Genomic DNA, 22,239 nt, shown 5'->3' with positions numbered 1-22,239 from the left:
CATGTGCAAATTGCTATGACACTGACATTTGCCAAATGCCATGAAGTTAATAAAAGAATTGAGCAAAGGTCCCCGTCTTCCAGAACTTACACTCTATTTGGAGAAAGGGGAGGGGAGGGGACAGTGGTGTTTAATAACGGGCAAATATATGCTCGCCCAAGAAGTAGAATTAAGAGGACACTGCGCTATAAAAAGTAGGTAGGATTCATACAAATTCTCTTGAGAGTCTTGATTTTATGATCCTGCAGCCAATCTAACTATTGGGGCTTCAAAGTCCAGCTATCTCACCCACAGGCAGCGTCGGGGTAAAGTTCGCTACCACTGCCCGGAACCGGACCTGAAATCCTGGGCCCTCGCTACCTGGCACCCGGAGCCGAGCGGAGCGAACTCGCCCAGCCGCCGGAAAAAGGGCCGGAAGAGGCGGGATTTCTCAGGTGACGTCACCGGGCGCCGCGGCTAAGCGGCGGTTTGGAGTTCGGAGTGAACTGGGAGAGCGGGACGATGGCGGCCGATGATGCAGCTTTGGAGTTATTGGTAACGGGTCTGTACGACGTGCAGGCTTTCAAGTTTGGGAACTTCGTGCTGAAGAGCGGGCTCTCTTCCCCCGTGTACATCGATCTACGGGGCATCGTGTCTCGACCCCGTATTCTGAGTCAGGTACCTGCCCAGGAAAGGAAAGAAGAGGGTTGGGTGGCGGGGATGAGGACCAGGAGGTGGAGGAGGGGTGACAGGAGTTGGGCTGTGGGTGAGGGCAAAAGAGCCAAGCAGGCGGGTCGACCCTGCTATCGGCCTGGTGGAGTCTGTTTTGCGAAGCCCAGAGACCAGGAACTGTTAGGCTTTTGAGGACCTAGAGGGCAGCCTGCATGGTGACTCGCTTGCTTTGACACGTGCTCTGCAAGAGAGTCGGGGAAACACAGTTTGGGGCCTTGTCTTGCACAGAAGTACTTGAAGGAGTTCCGCGTATTTAACCTCGTGAAAATGGGACGGCGGGGGGAGGGGAGGAAAAAGTGTGTGTGGGGAGAATTTGGTAGCTGCTTAAATACTTGTAAGGGCTCTTGCTAGGAAAGGGGGATTCGATTTTGCACTCTGTGGCCAGGAGCAAGAATTAAGGCCAGAGGGTGGACATTTCATGGAGGTAGTTTTTTGGTGAATAAAAGGGAAAACCTTTGTACAAATTAGAGTTTTCTAGCACAAGGCTTCTTAAACTCTGAGTAGATATGAATCACCTGGAATTTTGTTAAAATGCGTACTCTGATTGAGTAGACCTGAGGCAGGGTGGGAGGTTATGCATTTCTCACAAGCTGCCAGCAAAAGCTGCAGACCACAGTGTAAGTAGAAGGGTCTAAATGTGCTAATAGAGTTTCTACTAGCCGCATGTGAATATTGAGCATTATGAATTTTTAAATTTATAATCACATGCGACTAGTGGCTACCTTATTGGACAGTGCGGATATAGAACCTTTCAGTTATCACAGAAGTTCTATCTAGAAGACTTATGTAAGTTTTCTCCACCACTAAGGGTTTATGTTCGCCCTTTGTGAACCCCACTCTGATGTTATTATGAAAAGGACTGAAGCACTAGTTGATGTGGGTTAGACTATTCTCACCATCCAGAATCTTGCTATGGTGCATCTCATCAGTGCTGAGAAAGTGAATGACTAGGGCTCTTCTTTTGAAAAGTTGGTTTATTTTTGAAGAAGTCATCAGTTAACAGATGACTAAAAATTATTTTTTGATACTAGATATTGGGGTGTGTGTGTATGTGTCTGTGATGTTTGGTAGTTAACTCAGAAGGAGTTCAAAATATTGAGAGAACTGGATATAACAGGACTCCTTTCATGTCTACTTATTTATGCAAATAGGGTTTCTTATTATTTGCACCCCCGAAAAGCAAAAGAACTTACACTGAACTCTGACTTCCTAGTAGTAAGTAATAGTCAACTACAGTAGATACATAAATTAATTGCCAGGATCAGGTACCATTCATCTCACTAAGAAATGCATTTCCAAAATAATCTGTTTTTATGCTTCTATCAAAATTTGCAGATTATGTTTTAATTAATTTTATGCTTATAACAATTGTAATGATAACAGAATTTTTAACACTTAGAGACTTATGGTCACAGGAAATTTTTTAAATTTACAATTTAAAATTTCAGTTTACATACATTTTTGTTGTGGAGAAGTATCATAGAATGATCAGTAAAAGTTTTTCAAGCACAGATATATATTGCATTAGAATAAAATTTTGTGGAGACAATGGAATGAAAATATGAGTTCAAAAAAATGTAAAATTTTCCAAGTTCATAATTTAGCATTTTCATTTTTTTTTTTAAGCAGATGTTGAGTATCAAATCAGTATAGCATTTGGATCCCATTGTATTCACTTAAAGGAGTGATGTAACAGTTCTAGGATAATATGTTAATTTTTTCAGTACTCTAGAAGTTACATTTTTTGCAGCTTAAAAATATTCATAAATTTTTCAAATCTTTAGAAATACAGGAACAAAAAATTTTGAACACCTCTGATCTAGTTCACTAAGTAACTCTGATTTTCTTCTTAAAATAAGATGGTGTTGGGTGGGAGTATGCATTCTGGCATTAAAATGTGATGATTTATGTAGAAAAGGATATTATCAACTAGTGCTTCACACAGTAGGCTCTGTATTTATGAGACCTTTATTTTTTTTTAAAGTCACCTTTTTTTAAAATTAATTTATTTTTGGCTGCGTTGGGTCTTCGTGTTGGGTCTTCATTGCTGTGCATAGGCTTTCTCTAGTTGCGGCGAGCGGGGGCTTCTCTTTGTTGCGGAGCACAGGTTCTAGGCGCGTGGGCTTCAGTAGTTGTGGCACGCGGGCTCAGTAGTTGTGGCTCATGGGCTCTAGAGTGCAGCATCAATAGTTGTGGCACACGGGCTTAGTTGCTCCATGCACTTGGGATCTTCCTGGACCATGGCTCGAACCCATGTCCCCTGCATTGGCAGGCGGATTCTTAACCACTGCACCACCAGGGAAGTCCTATGAAAACTTTAAGAAAACACTTTGGTATATATTCTTCTGTTGATTTTTTTATTGAGATATAATTGATATATAAAATTATATTAGTTTCAGGTGTACAACGTAGTGACCTATTTGTATATATTGTGTAATGATTGCCACAGCAAGTCTAGTTAACACGTCTGTGTTCATAGTTAACAAATTTTTTTTCTTGTGCTGAGAACTTTTAAGATCTCTCAGTAACCTTCAAATATGCAATACAGTATAATTAACTATAGTCACCATGCTGTGTATTACATCCCCATGACTTACTTATTTTATAACTGTAAGTTTGTACCTTTTGAATCCCTTCACCCATTTTGCCTACCCACTACTCTCTGCCTCTAGCAACCACCAATCTGTTCTCTGTATCTATGACTTGTCTTTTTGTTTATTTGTTTTTGTAAGATTCCACATATAAATGAGATCATGAAGTATTTGTCTTTCTCCGTCTCACTTATTTCACTTAACATAATGCCCTTAAAGTCCATCTACGTTGAGCAAATGTCAGTGTTTTACAATTATCATGGCTGAATAATATTCCATTTTGTGTGTGTGTGTGTGTGTACCACATTTTCTTTATCCACTTGTTCATTCATGGTTGTTTTGCAATTTAGGTTGTTTCCATATCTTGGCTGTTGTAAATAATGCTGTAGTGAACATGGGGGTGCAGATATCTTTTCAAGATAGTGTTTTCATTTTTTTCAGATAAATATCCAGATGTGGAATTGCTGGATCACATGGGAGTTCTGTTTTTAATTTTTCGAGGAACCTCCATACTGTTTTCCACAGTGGCTGCACCAATTAACATTTTCTCCATCAGTGCACAAGGGTTCCATTTTCTTCACATCCTCACCAACACTTATTATTTCTTTTTTTAAAATTAATTAATTAATTCTTTTATTCTTGGCTGCATCGGGTCTTAGTTGTGGCATGTGGGATCTTCATTGTGGCATGTGAGATCTTTCATTGCAGCGTGTGGGCTTCTCTCTAGTTATGGCATGCGGGTTTTCTCCCTAGTTGTTGCTCACGGGCTCCAGAGCACGTGGGCTCTGTAGTTTGCAGCACACGGGCTCAGTAGTTGTGGCACATGGGCTTAGTTGCCCCGTGGCATATGGGATCTTAGTTCCCCGACCAGGCATCGAATCCGCATCCCCTGCATTGGAAGGCAGATTCTTTACCATTGGACCACTGGGGAAGTCCTTGTACTTATTATTTCTTGCTCTTTTGATAATAGCCATTCTGAAAGGTGTGAAGTGATATCACATTGTGGTTTTGATGTGCATTTCCCTGATGATTAGTGATATTGAGCATCTTTTCATATGCCTGTTGGCCATTTGTATCGATATGTCTTCTTTGGAAAAATGTCTATTCAGATCTTCTGCCCATTTTTTAATCAGATCTTTTTTTTGTTATTGAGCTGTGTGGGTTCTTTACATGTTTTGGACACTAACCCCTTTTTGGACATACAATTTGCAAATATCTTCTGCAATTCAGAAGGTTACCTTTTTTTGTTACTAATGGCTTCCTTGCTGTGTGGAAGCTCTTTAGTTTGATGTGGTCTCATTTGTTTATTTTTGCTTTTGTTGCCATTGCCTTTGAAGTTAGATCCAAAGAAATATCACTAAGAGTGATGTCAAGGAGCTTACTACCTATGTTTTATTTTAGGAATTTTATGGTTTCAGGTCTTACATTCAAGTCTAATCCATTTTGAGTTAATTTTTGTGTATGGTGTAATATAGTGGTCCAGTTTCATTCTTTTGCATGTGGCTGTCCAGTTTTACGAACACTATTTTATTGAAGAGACCATCCTTTCCCATTGTATATTCTTGGCTCCTTTGTCATAAATTAATTGAACATACGTGCTTGGCTTTATTTTTAGGGTTTATTCTCTGTTCTGTTCCATTGATCTATTTGTTTGTTTTTATGCCAGTACCATTCTGTTTATAGTTTGAAGTCAGGGTGTGTGATGCCTCCAGCTTTATTTTTCTTTCTCAAGATTGCTTTGGCTATTTGGGATCTTTTGTGGTACCAAAGAAATTTTAGGGTTGTTTGTTCTATTTCTGTGAAAAGTGTCTTTGGAATTTTGATAGGGATTGCATTGAATCTGCAGATTGCTTTGGATAGTATGGACATTTTTACAGTATTAATTCTTCCAATATATGATCATGGAATATCTTCATTTATTTGTGTCATCTCAATTTTGTTCATCAGTGTCTTATAGTTTTTAGTGTACAGGTCTTTGACCTCCTTGGTTAAATTTATTCTTAGGTATTTTGTTCTTTTTGAGGCAATTGTGTATGGCATTGTTTTCTTAATTTCCCTTTCTGATGGTTTGTTGTTAGTGTATAAAAGCACAACAGATTTTTGTATATTGATTTTGTACCTTGCAACTTTACTGAATTTGTTTATTACTTCTAACAATTTTTTGGTGAACTCTTTATGGTTTTCTAAATGTAAAATCATGTTGTTGCCCACTTAGTTACTTCTTCCTTTCCAGTATGGATGCTTTTTATTTCTTATTCCTGCCTAATTGCTCTGGCTAGGACTTCCAATATTATGTTGAGTAAAAATGGCAAGAATGGGCATCTTTGTCATGTTTCTGATCTTAAGGAAATAGCTTTCAGGTTTTCGCCATTGAGTATGATGATTAGCTGTGGGCCTGTCATATATGGCCTTTATTATCTTGAGGTACGTTCCATCTCTACCCTTTGTTCAGTCTTTATCATAAATGGTTGTTGAATTTTGTCAAATGCTTTTTCTGTACCTATTGAGATGATCATATGATTTTTATCCTTCATTTTGTTAATGTGGTGTATCACATTGATTTGTGGATGTTGAACCATCTTTGTATTGCCTGGGATAAATCCCACTTGATCATAGTTTATTGTCCTTGTAATGTATTGTTGAATTTGGTTTGCTAATATTTTGTTGAAGATTTGTGCCTCTAAATTCATCAGCAATATTGGCCTGTACTTTTTTTGTTGTGTCCTTATCTGGTTTTGGTATCAGTGTAATGCTGGCCTTGTAAAATGAGTTTGGGAACATTCCCTCCTCTTTAATTTTTTGGAAGAGTTTGAGGAGGATAGGTATTAAATCTTTTTTGAATGTTTGGTAAAATTCAACAATGAAGCCATCCGGTCCTGGACTTTTGTTGTTGTGAGTTGTTTTTTCTTGTTGTTTTTGTTTGTTTGTTTGTTTATTACTGATTCATTCTCCTTACTAGTAGTCGGTTTATTCATATTTTCTATTCATGATTCAGTCTTAGAAGAGTGTATGTTTCTAGGAACTTACCTATTTCTTCCGGGTTATTTAATTTGTTGATGTATAGTTGTTCATAGTAATCTCTTATGAGCCTTTGTATTTCTTTGGTATCTGGTGTGTGTTCTCTTTCATTTCTGACTTTATTTATTTGAGTGCTCTCTTTTTTCTTGGTGACTCTAGCTAAAGGTTTATCGATTTTATCTTTTCAAAGACCCAGCTCTTAGTTTCATTGTTTTTTAAATTGTCTTTTTAATAGTCTCTATTTCATTTATTTCCACTCCAATCTTTATTATTTCCTTCTTTCTATTAACTTTGGGCTTCATTTGTTCTTTTTCTGCTTTGTTTGGGTATAAAGTTAGGTCGTTTATGTGAGATTTTTCTTATTTCTTGAGGTAGGCCTGTATCATTATAAACTTCCCTTTTATAACTGCTTTTGTGGCATCCAGTAGATTTTGGTATGTTTTGTTTTGATTTTCATTTGTCTTAAGGGTTTTTTTTTGAAATTTCTCCTTTGATTTCTTCATTGACCCACAGGTTGTTCAATAGCATATTGTTTAATCTTCACATATTTGAGATTTTTCTTGTTTTCTTTCTGTATTTCCAGTTTCATGCCATTGTGGTCAGAAAGATACTTGATATGATTTCAGTCTTAAATTTGTTGAGACTTGTTTTGTGGTCTAGCATATGATATATCTTGGAGAATGTTCCATATACACTTGAGAAGAATGTGTATTCTGCTTTTGGATGGAATGTTCTCTGTGTATTTATTAGGTTCATCTGGTCTAGAGAATTCTTGGTTGGAAGTGTTTTCCTTTGAGCACTTTGAATATATCATGCCACTTCCTTCTGGGCTGCAACGTTTTTGCTGAGAAGTCTGCTGATAGTCTTATGGGGGGGGATTCTCTTGTGTATAACAAGTTGTTTTTCTCTTGCCACTTTTAAGATTCTCTCCTTGTCTTCAACTTTTGACATTTTAATTATGTGTCTTGGTTTAGGTTTCTTTGGGTTCATCTTCTTTGGAACACTCTGGACTTCCTGAATCTTCAGGAAATTTTCAGTCATTCTTTCCTTTTTCTTTTAAATTGTGTTCCTTTTTTTTTTAACATTATAGTTGATTAACAATGTTGTGTTAGTTTCAGGTGTGCAGCATAGTGATTCAGTTATACATATACATGTATCTATTCTTTTTCAAATTCTTTTCCCATTTAGGTTATTACAGAATACTGAGCATAGTTCCCTGTGCTATACAGTAGGACCTTGTTGGTTATCTTTTTTTTTTTTTTTAATTTTTATTTATTTACTTATGGCTGTGTTGGGTCTTCGTTTCTGTGCGAGGGCTTTCTCTAGCTGCGGCAAGTGGGGGCCACTCCTCATCACGGTGCGCGGGCCTCTCACCATCGAGGCCTCTCTTGTTGCGGAGCACAGGCTCCAGACGCGCAGGCTCAGTAGTTGCGGCTCACGGGCCCAGTCGCTCCGTGGCATGTGGGATCCTCCCAGACCAGGGCTCGAACCCGTGTCCCCTGCATTGGCAGGCAGACTCTCAACCACTGCGCCACCAGGGAAGCCCAGTTATCTATTTTAAATATAGTAGTGTGTATATGTCAATTCCAAACTCCCAATTATCCCTCCCTGCCCCCACCACCTTTCCCTTTGGTAACCATAAGTTTGTTTTTTAAGTCTAGGAGTCTATTTCTGTTTTGTAAATAAGTTTATTTGTGTCATTTCTTTTTAGATTCCGCATATAAGGGATATCATATGATATTTGTCTTTCTCTAACTTACTTCACTTAGTGTGATAATCTCCAGGTCCATCCATGTTGCTGCAAATGGCATTATTTCATTCTTTTTAATGGTTGATTAATATTCCATTGTATTTATATACCACATCTTCTTTATCCAGTCATGTGTTGATGGGCATTTAGGTTGCTTCCATGTCTTGGGATATTGTGACCAGCACGGCAGTGAACATTGGGGTGCATGTATCCTTTTGAACCATGGTTTTTTCCAGTTATCTGCCCAGGAGTGGGATTGTTGGATCATATAGTAGCTCTATTTTTAGTTTTTTAAGGAACATCCATACTGTTCTCCATAGTGGCAGTACCAGTTTGTGTTCCCACCAACAGTGTAGGAGGGTTTCCTTTTCTGCAGTCCCTGACCAGCATTTATTGTTTGTAAACTTTTTGATGATGGCCATTCTGACTGGTGTGGGTGGTACCTCATTGTAGTTTTGATTTACATTTCTCTAATAATTAGCGATGTTGAGCATCTTTTCATGTGCCTCTTGGCCATCTGTATGTCTGTCTTCTTTGGAGAAATGTCTGTTTAGGTCTTCTGCCCATTTTTTGATTGGATTGTTTGTTTTTTTGATATTGAGCTGCATGAGCTGTTTGTAAATTTTGGAGATTAATTCACTGCCAGTCTCATCGTTTGCAAATATTTTTCTCCCATTCTGTGGGTTGTCTTTTCGTTTTGTTTATGGTTTCCTTTGCTGTGCAGAAGTTTTTAAGTTTAATTAGGTCCCATTTGCTTATTTTTTATTTTATTTCCATTACTCTAGGAAACGGATTGAAAAAGATATTGCTGCAGTTTATTTCAAAGAATGTCCTGCCTATGTACTCCTCTAAGAGTTTTATAGTATCTGGTCTTACATTTAGGTGTTTAATCCATTTTGAGTTTATTTTTGTATATGGTGTTAAAGAATGTTCTAATATTCTTTTACATAGCTGTCCAGTTTTCCCAGCACCACTTATTGAAGAGACTGTGTTTTCTCCATTGTATAGTCTTGCCTCCTTTGTCATAGATTAATTAACCATAGGTGTATGGGTTTATTTCTGGGCTTTCTATCCTGTTCCACTGATTTATATTTCTGTTTTTGTGCCAGTACCATAGTGTTTTGATGACTGTAGCTTTGTAGTATAATCTGAAGTCAGGGAGCCTGATTCCTCCATCTCTGTTTTTCTTTCTCAAGATTCCTCTGGCTATTTGGGGTCTTTTGTGTCTCCATACAAATTAAAATTTTTTCTGTTCTAGTTCTGTGAAAAATGCCATTGGTAGTTTGATAGGGGTTGCATTGAATCTGTAGATTGCCTTGGGTAATATATCATTTTGACAATATTGAGTCTTCCAATCCAAGAACACGGTATATCTTTCCATCTGTTTGTGTCATCTCTGATTTCTTTCATCAGTGTCTTATAGTTTTCAGAGTCGAGGTCTTTTGTCTCCTCAGGTAGGTTTATTCCTGGGTATTTTATTCTTTTTGATGTGCTGGCAAATGGGATTGTTTCCTTAATTTCTCTTCCTGATCTTCTGTTGTTAGTGTATAGAGATGCAAGAGACTTCTGTGTATTAATTTTGTATCCTGCAACTTTACCAAATTTACTGATGAGCTCTAATAGTTTTCTGGTAGCATCTTTAGGATTTTCTATGTATAGTATCATGCCATCTGCAAACAGTGAGTATTTTATTTCTTCTTTTCCAATTTGGATTCCTTTTATTTCTTTTTCTTCTCTGATTGCCAGAGAAGAAAGTGGCAAGAGTGGACATCCTTGTCTCATTCCTGATCTTAGAGAGATGCTTTCACCTTTTCACCACTGAGTATGATAGCTGTAGGTTTGTCATATATGGCCTTTATTATGTTGAGGTATGTTCCCTCTATGCCCACTTTTTGGAGAGTTTTTATCATAAATGGGTGTTCAGTTTTGTTAAAAAGCTTTTTCTGCATCTATTGAAATGATCATGTGATTTTTATTCTTCGATTTGTTGATGTGGTATATCATGCTGATTGACTTATGGATACCGAAAAATCTTTGCACCCCTGGGATAAATCCTACATGATCATGGCGTATGATCCTTTTAATGTATTGTTGGATTTAGTTTGCTAGTATTTTGTTGAGGAGTTTTGCATATATGTTCTTCAGTGATATTGGCCTGTAATTTTCTTTTTTTGTGGTATCTTTGTCTGATTTTGGTATCAGGGTGATCGCGGCCTCATAGAATGCACTTGGGAGTGTTCCTTCCTCTGCAATTTTTTGGAAGAGTTTCAGAAGGGGAGGTGTTAAGTCTTCTTTAAATTTGATAGAATTCTACTGTGAAGCTATGTCGTCATGGACTTTTGTTCATTGGGAGGTTGTTCTGTTTATTTATTTATTTATTTAAAATAAATAAATATTTATTTATTTTTGGCTGTATTGGGTCTTTGTCACTGTGCGCGGGCTTTCTGTAGTTGCGGTAAGTGGGGGCTACTCTTTGTTGCGGTGCACGGGCTTCTCATTGCAGTGGCTTCTTTTGTTGCAGAGCACGGGCTCTAGGCATGCGGGCTTCAGAAGTTGTGGCACGTGGGCTCAGTAGTTGTAGCTCCCGGGTCTAGAGTGCAGGCTCAGTAGTTGTGGTGCACAGGCTTAGTTCCTCTGCAGCATGTGGGATCTTCCTGGACCAGGGATTGAACCTGTGTCCCTTGCATTGGCAGGTGGATTCTTAACCACTCTGCCACCAGGGCAGTCCCTGCTGGGAGTTTTTTAATCACAGTTTCAATTTCAGTACTTGTGATTTGTCTGTTCATATTTCTTCCTGGTTCAGTCTTCAGAGAGTGTACCTTTTTAAGAATTTGTCCATTTCATCTAGGTTGTCCATTTTATTGGCATATAGTTGCTTGTAGTAGTCTCCTGTGGTCATTTGTATTTCTGTGGTATCCATTGTAATTTCTTCTTTTTTCATTTTTAAGTTTATTGATTTGAGCCCTCTCCCTTTTTCTTGATGAGTCTTTCTAAAGGTTTATCCGTTTTGTTTATCTTTTCAAAGAATGGGATTTTAATTTCATTCATCTTTTCTATTGTTTTCTTCATCTCTGTTTCATTTATTTCTGCTCTGATCTTTGTGATTTCTTTACTTCTACTAATTTTGGGTTTTGTTTGTTCATCTTTCTGTAGTTGCTTTAGGTGTAAAGTTAGGTCGTTTATTTGAGATGTTTTTTGTTTCCTGAGGTAAGATTGTATTACTATAAATTTCTCTCTTAGAACTCTTTTGCTGCATCCCATAGATTTTGGATTGTCATGCTTTCGTTTTCACTTGTCTCTAGTTATTTTTTGATTTCCTCTTTGATTTTTTCAATGATCCATTGGTTGTTTAGTATCATATTGTTTAGCCTCCACTTGTTTGTGTTTTTTACAGTTTTTTTTTTCTTGTTGATTTCTAATCTCATAGTGTTGTGATCAGAAAAGATGCTTGATATGATTTCAGTTTTCTTAAACTTACTGAGGCTTGCTTTGTGGCCCAGCATGTAATGAATCCTGGAGAATGTTCTCTGTGCACTTGGAAAGAATGTGTAGTCTGCTGCTTTTGGATGGAATGTTCTATAAGTATCAGTTAAGACCATCTGGTCTAATGTGTCATTTAAGACCTGTGTTTCCTTATTGATTTTTCTGTCTGGATGATCCGTTCATTGATGTAAGTGGGGTGTTAAAGTCCTTCACTATTATTGTGTGACTGTCGATTTCTCCTCTTATGGATGATAACATTTGCCTTATATATTGAGGTGCTCTTACGTTGGGTGCCTATTTATTTACAACTTTTCTATCTTCTTCAACTGATTCCTTGATCATTATGCAGTATCTTTTATGTCTTGTGACAGACTTTATTTTATTTATTTATTTTTAACGTCTTTACAGTCTTTATTTTAAAGTCTATTTTGTCTGACATGAGTATTGCTACTTCAGCTTTCTTTTGATTTCTGTTTGCATGGAATACCTTTTTCCGTCCCCTCACTTTCAGTCTGTATGTGTCCCTAGTTTTGAAGTGGGTCTCTTGTAGACAGCATATATACTAGTCTTGTTTTTGTATCTATTCAACCAGACTGTGTCTTTTGATTGGAGCATTTAATCCATTTACATTTAAGGTAATTCTTGATATGTATGTTCTTATTGCCATTTTGTTAATTGGTTTGGATTTGTTTTTGTAGATCTTTTTTCTTCCCTTCCTCTTTTGTTCTCTTCTCTTGTGATTTAAAGTTTATCTTTAGTGTTGTGTTTGGATTTCTCTTTCTTTTTTGTATGTGTATCTATTGAAGATTTTTGGTTTGCCATTACCATGAGGTTTTGATATAGCAGTCTATATATGTACAAGATTGTTTTAAGTTGCTGCTCTCTTAATTTCAAATGCATTTCCAATATCCTGCATTTGTACTCTCCTCCTCTCACAATTGCTGGTTTTGAGGTCATATTTGTGTGTGGATGATTTCCTACCTTTACTGTGTGTTTGCCTTTACTGGTGAGCTTTTCCATTCGTAATTTTCTTATTTCTAGTTGTGGCCTTTTCTTTTCTGCCTAGAGAAGTTCCTTTAGCATACGTTGCAAAGCTGGTCTGATTGTGCTGAATTCTCTTAGGTTTTGCTTGTCTGTAAAAATTTTGATTTCTCCATCGAATCTGAATGAGAGCCTTGCTGGGTAGTGTATTCTTGGTTGTATGTTCTTCCCTTTTTATCACTTTAAATATATCATGCCATTCCCTTCTGGTCTGCAGTTTCTGCTGAGAAATCATCTGATAACCTTGTGGGAATTCCCTTGTATGTTATTTGTTGCTTTTCCCTTATTGCTTTTAATATTTTTTCTTTGTTTTTAATTTTTATCAGTTTTATTACCATGTGTATCATCATGTTCTTCTTTGGGTTTATCCTGCCTGGGACTCTGTGCATCCTGGACTTGGGTGACTGTTTCCTTTCCCATATTATGGAAGTTTTCAGCTATTATCTCTTCAAATACTTTCTCAGGGCCTTTCTCTCTTCTCCTTCTGGTACCCCTGTAATGCGAATGTTGGTGTGTTTAATGTTGTCCCAGAGGTCTCTTAGACTGTCCTCATTTCTTTTAATTCTTTTTTCTTTATTCTGTTCCGCAGCCGTGATTTCCATCATTCTGTATTCCAGCTCATTTATCTGTTCTTCTGCCTCCATTATTCTGCTATTGATTCCTTCTAGTGTAGTTTTCATTTCAGTTATTGTATCGTTCATCTCTTTTTGTTTGTTCTTTAGTTCTTCTAGGTCTTTGTTAAACGTTTCTTGTATCGTCTCCATCTGTGCCTCCATTCTTTTTCTGAAATCTTGGATCATCTTTACTATCATTACTCTGAATTCTTTTTCAAGTAGATTGTCTGTCTCCATTTCACTTGGTTGTTCTTCTGGGGTTTTATCTTGTTCCTTCATGTGGGACATATCCCTCTACTGTATCATTTTGCCCAACTTTCTTTGATTGCAGTTTCTGCAGGCTGCAGGGTTGTAGTTCTTCTTACTTCTGCTGTCTGCCCCCTGGTGGATGAGGCTGTCTAAAAGGCTTGTGCAGGCTTCCTGGTGGGAGGGACTGGTTCCTGCCCACTGGTGGGTGGAGCTGGGACTTGTCCCTCTGGGGGGCAGGGCCACGTCAGGGGGTGTGTTTTGCAGGCAGCTGTTTGCTCAGGAAGACTTTAAGCAGCCTTTCTGCTGATGGGTGTGGCTGTGTTCCCACCCTGTTGGTTGTTTGGCCTGAAGCATGCCAGCTCTGGAGCCTACCGGCTGTTGAGTGGGGCCAGGTCTTGATGAGAGAATGGCACCCTCCAGGAGGGCTCATGCCAATGAGTACTCCCCAGAACTACCACCACCAGTGTCTTTGTCCCCACAGTGAGCCACAGCTGCCTCCCCCACCCCACCTCCGTAGGAGACCCTCCAGTACCATCAAGTAGGTCTGGCCCAGCCTCTTATGAGGTTACTGCTTTATTCCCTGGGTCCTGGTCACATGAGACCTTTTGTGTGCCCTCCAAGAGTAGAGTTTCTATTTCCCCCAGTCCTGCGGAGTTCCTGTGATCAAACCCTGCTGGCCTTCAAAGCCAGATTCTCTGGGGGCTCCTCCTCCCATTGCCAGACCCCCAGGCTGGGGAGCCTGATGTGGGGCTCAGAACTTTCACTCATGTGGGAGAACTTCTGTGGTATAATTATTTTCCAGTTTGTGGGTCACCTGCCCAGCGGGTATGGGTTTTGATTTTATTGCGATTGCACCCCTCCTGCCTTCTCATTGTGCTTCTTCTTTGTCTTTGGGTGTAGAATATCTTTTTTGGTAGGTTCCAGCATTTTTTTTGTCTATGGTTGTTCAGCAGTTAGTTGTGATTTTGGTGTTTTTGTAAGAAGAGGTGAGCTCAAGTCCTTCTCCTCTGCCATCTTGTCTCTGCCCCCCAGTCATTATTTCTTCAAATAAGTTTTCTGCCCCTTTTTTCCCTCTCTTCTGGGACTCTTCTAATCTATAATGTGAATGTTATTCTCAGTATTTTTCCCTAGGTCCCCTAGGCTATTTTTGCTTTTTAAAATGCTGGTGTTTTGTTCTGTTTATTGCAGCTCTGTTAGGGTGAGTTCCACTGCCCTGTCTTCCAGATTACTGATCTTTTCTTCTGCTTCATCTTATCTGCTGTTGAACCCCTCTAGTTTATTTTTCAGATCAGTTATTGTATTCTTCAGCTCTTTGACTTGTCTTTGGTACGTTTTTATATTTTCTGTCTCTTTGTTGAAGTTCTGTGTTCATCCATTCTTTTTCCTATTTTGGTGAGCATCTTTAAGACCATTACTTTGAGTTCTTTATCAGGTAAATTACTTATCTCTGTTTCATTAAGGTTTTTTCTTGGGGTTTTATCTTTTGCTTTCGTTTGGAACGTATACCTGTTTTCTCATTTTGCTTGACTCTGTGTTTCTATGTGTTAGGTGATACAGTTATCTCTTCCAGTCTTGACGGGGTGGCCCTGTTTGGGAAATGAACCTTACTGTTTAACCTTGCTCTAGTTCTTGGTTGTTTCTCAAACTGTGTCTTTGATTGTTTCACACCTGTGGGGCCCAGAAATGCAATTCCCCCTAGCAACGAGAGCACACACTCAAGTGGTGTCCCCTATTTGGGCTACATGTGCCCGCTGGCTTTGGTGTGCATCCACACCACTGGTGTGGCTGCAGGATCAGTGGAGGGTGGGGGGACAGGCTGCAGCAGAAGCATGGGGAAGTGGTGTATTCACCCACTGCCTCTGGTGGGGCTGGGGCTGTGGTGCAGGGAGGGGCGGGCAGTAGCAAGTTAGAAAGAGAGTGTAAAAATGGTGCCTGCCAGTGGCTCCATACCTGGAGAGAGCCCCAACAGAGCCCCTCTGGCAGACACTTTAAGATTAGCAAGTGAATTTACTTCACATATGATCTAGGCTTTTTTCAGACTGCAGCTTTTGTGCTGGGTCCCAGGGAGAGTGAGTCTGCACACAAGTCATTTAAGAGCAGATCTCTATTCCCTACATCCATATGGTTTTCCGGGATCCAAGCCCTGTTGGTTTTCAACGCCAGGTGTTTTGAGTGCTCATCTCTCTGGTGTAGGTCCCAAGGGTTGGGGTGACTGATGTGGAGCATCAGGGAGAAGTTCCGTATTTGTGAGATCCCTCCTGGTTATGGGTTGCTGAAGTAGTGATGGAGTCTTTGCGAGACTATGTCTCTAACTCTCCTACCCATCTCCATGTGCCCTTTTATCCTTTGTTGTGGAGTAGCTGTTCAGCTAGTTCTCAGGTTCTTTTCAGAGGAATTGTTCTTAATGTAGTTGTAGATTTGTTGTGTCCATGGGAGGAGGTGAGTTCAGGATCTTCTTACTCCACCATCTTGAACCACCTTCCCACTTGTTTATTTTTGGCTTTATTTCTTTGCTTTTGGTGTCAAATCCAAAAAATCATTGTTAAGACCATTGTCAAGGAACTTACCGCCTGTTTTCTTCTAGGAGGTTTATGGTTTCAGGTCTTACATTCAAGGCATTAATCCATTTTGAGTTAATTTTTGTGTATGGTGTAAGATGTAGTCTAGTGTTCCCAAAGCCATTTTGTTGAAGAGACTGTCCTTTTCCCTTTGTGTATTCTTAGCTCCTTTGATGTAAATTAATTGAACATATATGTGTAGGTTTACTTCTGGGCTCTCTATTCTGTTCTGTTGACCTGTGTGTCTGTATCTATGCCAATACCGTAGTGTTTTGACTACTATTACTTTGTAATATAGTTTGAAAATCAGGGAGTATGATACCTCCAGCTTGGTTTTTCTTTCTCAAGATCGTTTTGGCTATCCAGGGTCTTTTGTGATTCCATACAAATTTTAGGGTTGCTTGTTCATTTCTGTGAAAAGTGCCATTGTAATTTTTTAGAAATTTCATTGAATCTGTATATTGCTTTTAGTATGGACAGTTTAACAGTTTAATTTTTCTGATGCATGACCATGGAATATTTTTCCATTTACTTATGTCATCTTCAGTTTGTTTGTTTGTTTGTTTTTTAAATCAATGTCTTATGTTTTTAGTGTACAGGTCTTTCACTTCCTTGGTTAAATTTATTTGTAAGTGTTTTATTCTTTTTTTTTTTTTTTTGGCTGTGCTGTACGGCATGTGGGATCCTAGTTCTCTGACCAGGGATTGAACCCATGCCCCCTGCAGTGGAAGCACGGTGTCTTAACCACTGGACTGCCAGGGAAGTCCCTCTTTTATTCTTTTTAATGCAATTGTTTTCTTAATTTCTCTTGTGAAACTTCTTAATTGAAGACTTCTGTTGGGAAAATAAAACTAGCAGGTGTTAGGTTTAGACATGACAAGCATAATGAATTACTAAGGAAAACTGTGAGGCCTAGGGGTCATCCTTAGTCTTCAGGGTGAACATCATAGCTTTTCCTAACACATTCCGTGTTGCCCTTGGAGCAGCCCTGAGTCTAGCTAAGTAGGTTAATTCTTCTGTTTTTATATTTATATTTGTAAACTGGGATTTGTGGAGAGGATAATCTAACAAAAAGGCATTTATATTTTTCTGATCAGGTTTAAGACTCTCCCTTGCTGGGTTGTTACTGTCTTTATGTTGTTACATGATTTATACACCACTTAAAATAGTAATAATAGTAATTGGTTTATGTGTTGTTTTTTAACAGGTTGCAGAAATTTTATTCCAAACTGCCCAAAATGCAGGGATCAATTTTGATACTGTGTGTGGAGTACCTTATACAGCTTTACCATTGGCCACGGTTATCTGTTCAACCAACCAAATTCCAATGCTTATTAGAAGGAAAGAAACAAAGGATTATGGTAAAGTAAAAACAGTATAAGCTTTAAGTTGATATGTAACCTGATACTTTTAGAATTTGTTCTTCTAGGCACTGATGTTCATAGTCACCTTGAATATTCTTCATAGGGCCTTTAAGTTGTTATGGCCTGTGGAATTTGTTAACTGTTGTTATAAATCACCTCCCTTTCCTTTAGAGTCTCGAGGTGAAATGCTTTGTATTAATTAGGCAATGAAAAAAAGTGCTTTTTTTGTGCACCAAATGTATGAAACCCAGCATTTTTACCAGCGCTTCCCTCATCAGAAGAATGTTTTAAGAGCACTTACTTTCCCAGTGTATTTATATTTAAATTGAATGAATAAAATTAATCTCTTAAAGCAATGTCAGGGAATTCCCTGGCAGTCCAGTGGTTAGGACTCTGCACTTCCACTGCAAGGGGCCCAAGTTCGAACCCTCGTTGGGGAAATAAGATCCCACAAGCTGTCCAGGGTGGCAAAAAAAAAAAAAAAAAAAAAGGCAATGTAAATGCCACATGAAATTCTAAATAGAGATTTTTTTATGGGTTCATGGCAGTAGCTTATCAGGTGGGTGTTTTAAACATGGGCTGCTTTAATACTAAATCAATCTAAAAGTATTGGAACTGACTTCATATTTGATCTTAAGAATTAATGCTTTTTTCATGTTGTTTTATGTTGGTGTGATACTGTTTTTGTTACTTATTTTTGAAAAGAGTCCTTTTTACAGATGTGTTCTAAAAATTTTATGATGAAATCATATGATGTCTGGGATTTGCGTCTAAAAATTATGAGGGGGGAGGGTGGTGTTGGAGTTACAGTTGAAACAAGATTGCCCATGAGTTGTTAAGTGGTGAGGTGCTGTATTTGTGGAGGTTTGTTATACTATTTTGTGTAGTTTTGTTTGAAATTCTCCATTATAAAAAAATTAGACAAATATTTTTGCCACTTAGTGGCACAGTGTTTATCTATATGAGTCCCTGCCATAAGACTACTGTTTCTATTTCCTTATTATGTATCTTCAAAGATATTTCTTAGAATAAGATCATTAATTTAAAAATATACCTGTAAGTACTCGCAGTCTTACGTTCTCGTCTAAGGTGATTCAGTTAAACTTGCTGATTCTGCAAGGGAAGGAAAGGAGTTGGGGAAAGGGCAAAGACAGTACCTGTGGAAAGTTCAGAAAGTAGGCAAAATGCCCAGTATATCTATTCTGTTTCAAAATAAGATAAATTTGGTAGTGGGAAATATAAAAATGAATCTCTAAACCATGAGTCTGTAGTCTACAGCCTGAGTATTTACAGTTTGTAGATTATCTGAAAATAGTCTGCAGTAGGGGTTGGAGTGGGGAAGTGTGTTTAGTCGCATTACATTACATAGCTCATAACGCTGTGGTGATTGACCTCATTGGTTGTCGAATATTTTCCCTCCTGCATTTATGTGCTCAGAAGGCCAGTTGTTTGGCTGATATTGAATAAAGAAATTGTTAATGGAAAAAGGAATGATTTCATTGATGATATTGGGCTATTCTTTGTTTCATAACTTTCATTGACCTAGGTGATCTTGCCTTAATAAAACCTGTATTTGAAATTTTGATCATAAACACATTAAATGATGTTTTACACTGTTAAATAATTTGCTAGTTTTACTAAAAATGTTCTGTATATGTAACTTTGACAATTTTGAAATACATAGGCACTGAACAAAACAGTAATTGTGGCACATTGAAGATTCATTAGGAATTTTAAAAATAAAGTAGTTCCAAAGTAGATTATCAGAAAATATAATTGATTATCCCCCTCTTCATAAATACATGCCAAATTTATACTGCAAGATACATCTTGAGTTGGCTGAAATATATAACTTTAAAACAGAGTCAACGTAATTTTTTCTTTTCTAGGTACTAAGCGTCTTGTAGAAGGGGCTGTTAATCCAGGAGAAACCTGTTTGATCATTGAAGATGTTGTCACCAGTGGATCTAGTGTTTTGGAAACTGTTGAGGTTCTTCAGAAGGAGGGCTTGAAGGTCACTGATGCCATAGTGCTGCTGGACAGAGAGCAAGGAGGAAAGGACAAGTTGCAGGCGCATGGGATTCGTCTCCACTCAGTGTGTACATTGTCCAAAATGCTGGAGATCCTTCAGCAACAGAAAAAAATTGATGCTGAGATGGTCGAGAGAGTGAAGAGATTTATTCAGGAGAATGTTTTTGTGGCAGCTAATCACAATGGTTCTCTCCCTTCTGTAAAGAAAGGACCCAAAGAACTAAGCTTTGGTGCACGTGCAGAGCTGCCCGGGATCCACCCAGTTGCATCAAAGCTTCTCAGGCTTATGCAAAAGAAGGAGACCAATCTGTGCCTGTCCGCTGATATTTCAGAGTCCAGAGAGCTGTTGCAGCTAGCAGATGCTTTAGGACCCAGAATCTGCATGCTCAAGACTCATGTAGATATTTTGAATGATTTTACTCTGGATGTGATGAAGGAGTTAACCATTCTGGCAAAACGCCATGAGTTTCTAATATTTGAAGACCGGAAATTTGCAGATATAGGAAACACGGTAAAAAAGCAGTATGAAGGTAAGTATTATTCAGGAACCAACAAGAATCACAAATCCAGCTTAAACTGGCTGAAGAACAGAAGGAAATGTACTGGCTCACATGACGAAGTCCAGCTGTAGAAAAGCCTGTCAAGCGTGGTTGGCTCTAGGAGCTCAAGTGATGTCTTTTGGCCTTGCTTTCTCTCCAAGTCTCAGCTCTGCTTTCTTCTCTCTTGACTTCTTTCTCAGGTAGGCACACTCCTCATACCTGCCCCAGACCAATCACTCAGACCTGGAGTATAGAATACCTTTATTAGCTCACCTGGGTAATATACCCTGCTCCTGGTGATGTGAGGCTATTTTTTTAAAAAATTTTATTGCAGTATAGTTGCTTTACAATGTTGTGTTAGTTTCTATTGTACAGCAAAGTGAATCAGCTATACGTATACATATATCCTCTCTATTTTTGGATTTCCTTCTCATTTAGGTCACCACAGAGCACTGAGTAGAGATCCCTGAGCTAAACAGTAGGTTCTCATTAGTTATCTATCATAGTATCAATAGTATATATATGTCAATCCCCATCTCCCAATTCATCCCCCCCGCAACTTGGTGTCCTTAACGTTTGTTCTCTACATCTGTCTCTATTTCTGCTTTGCAAATAAGGTCATCTATACCATTTTTCTAGATTCCACATACATACGTTAATGTACAATATTTGTTTTTCTCTTTCTGACTTATATGACAGTCTCTAGGTCCATCCATATCTCTACAAGTGACCCAATTTCGTTCCTTTTTATGGCTGAGTAATATTCCACTGTATATAGTTACCACATCTTCTTTATCCATTCCTCTGTTGATGGACATTTAGGTTGCTTCCATGTCCTGGCTATTGTAAATAGTGCTGCAATGAACATTGGGGTGCATGTGTCTTTTTGAATTATGGTTTTCTCTGGCTATATGCCCAGTAGTTGGATTCTGGGTCACATGGTAGTTCTAGTTTTAGTTTTTTAAGGAACCTCCATACTGTTCTCCATAGTGGCTGTATTAATTTACATTCCCACCAACAGTGCAAGAGGGTTCCCTTTCCTCCACACCGTCTCCAGCATTTATTGTTTGTAGATATTTTAATGATGGCCATTCTGACCCGTGTGAGGTGATACCTCATTGTAGTTTTGATTTGCATTTCTCTAATAATTAGTGATGTTGAGCAGCTTTTTCTGTATCAATTGAGACGATTATGTGGCTTTAATTCTTCAATTTGTTAATATGGTGTATCACATTGATTGATTTGCATATATTGAAGAATCCTTGCATCCCTGGGATAAATTCCACTTGATCATGGTGTATGATCCTTTTAATGTGTTGGATTCGGTTTGCTAGTATTTTGTTAAGGATTTTTGCGTCTATGTTCATCAGTGATATTGGCCTGTGATTTTCTTTTTTTGTGGTATCTTTGTCTGGTTTTGGTATCAGGGTGATGGTGGCCTCGTACAGTGAGTTTGGGAGTGTTCCTCCCTCTGCAGTTTTTGGGAAGAATTTGAGAAGGATAGGTGTTAGCTCTTCTCTAAATGTTTACTAGAATTCGCCTGTGAAGCCATCTGGTCCTGGACTTTTGTTTGTTGGAAGATTTTTATTCAGAGTTTCAATTTCATTACTTGTGATTGGTGTGTTCATATTTTCTATTTCTTCCTGGTTCAGTCTTGGAAGGTTGTACTTTTCTAAGAATTTGTCCATTTATTCCAGGTTGTCCATTTTATTGCCATATAGTTGCTTGTAGCAGTCTCTTATGATCCTTTGTATTTCTGCAGTGTGTTATAACTTCTTTTTCATTTCCAATTTTATTGATTTGAGTCTTCTCCCTTTATTTCTTGATGAGTCTGGCTAAAGGTTTATCAATTTTGTTTATCTTCTCAAAGTACCAGCTTTTAGTTTTATTGATCTCTGCTGTTGTTTTCTTCGTTTCTATTTATTTCTGCTCTGATCTTTATGATTTCTTTCCTTCTACTAACTTTGGGGGTTTTTTGTTGTTCTTCTTTCTCTAGTTGCTTTATGTATAAGGTTAGGTTGTTTATTTGAGATGTTTCTTGTTTCTTGAGGTAGGATTGTATTGCTGTAAACTTCCCTTTTAGAACTGCTTTTGTTGCATCCCTTAGGTTTTGGGTCGTCGTGTTTTCTTTGTCATTTGTCTCTAGGTATTTTTTGATTTCTTCAGTGATCTCTTGGTTATTTAGTAGCCTGTTGCTTAGCCTCCACGTGTTTGTGTTTTTTACAGTTTGCTTACTGTAATTGCTTTGTAATCTCATAGTGTTGTAGTTTGAAAGTTGCTTGATACGATT

General features: G+C 38.3%; 1 protein-coding gene across 1 annotated transcript in view; it reads left to right on the top strand.

Annotated features, from left to right (window-relative positions):
- The first annotated feature begins 430 nt into the window (after window positions 1–430).
- Window positions 431–22,239, top strand: part of UMPS (uridine monophosphate synthetase) — a 44,629-nt gene continuing 22,820 nt past the window's right edge. The window contains exons 1-3 of the mRNA XM_082458659.1: window positions 431–657; window positions 17,223–17,376; window positions 19,269–19,940. Of these exons, the coding sequence (XP_082314785.1) occupies window positions 502–657; window positions 17,223–17,376; window positions 19,269–19,940 (982 nt within the window). The 5' untranslated portion in view covers window positions 431–501. The remainder of the gene's footprint in view (window positions 658–17,222; window positions 17,377–19,268; window positions 19,941–22,239) is intronic.

The sequence above is a fragment of the Balaenoptera physalus genome (assembly GCF_965194825.1).
Source record: "Balaenoptera physalus genome assembly, chromosome: 4".
Classification (NCBI taxonomy): domain Eukaryota; kingdom Metazoa; phylum Chordata; class Mammalia; order Artiodactyla; family Balaenopteridae; genus Balaenoptera; species Balaenoptera physalus.
Note: the sequence above shows the minus strand (reverse complement) of the source record. Positions and strands in the feature narration are given on the sequence as shown.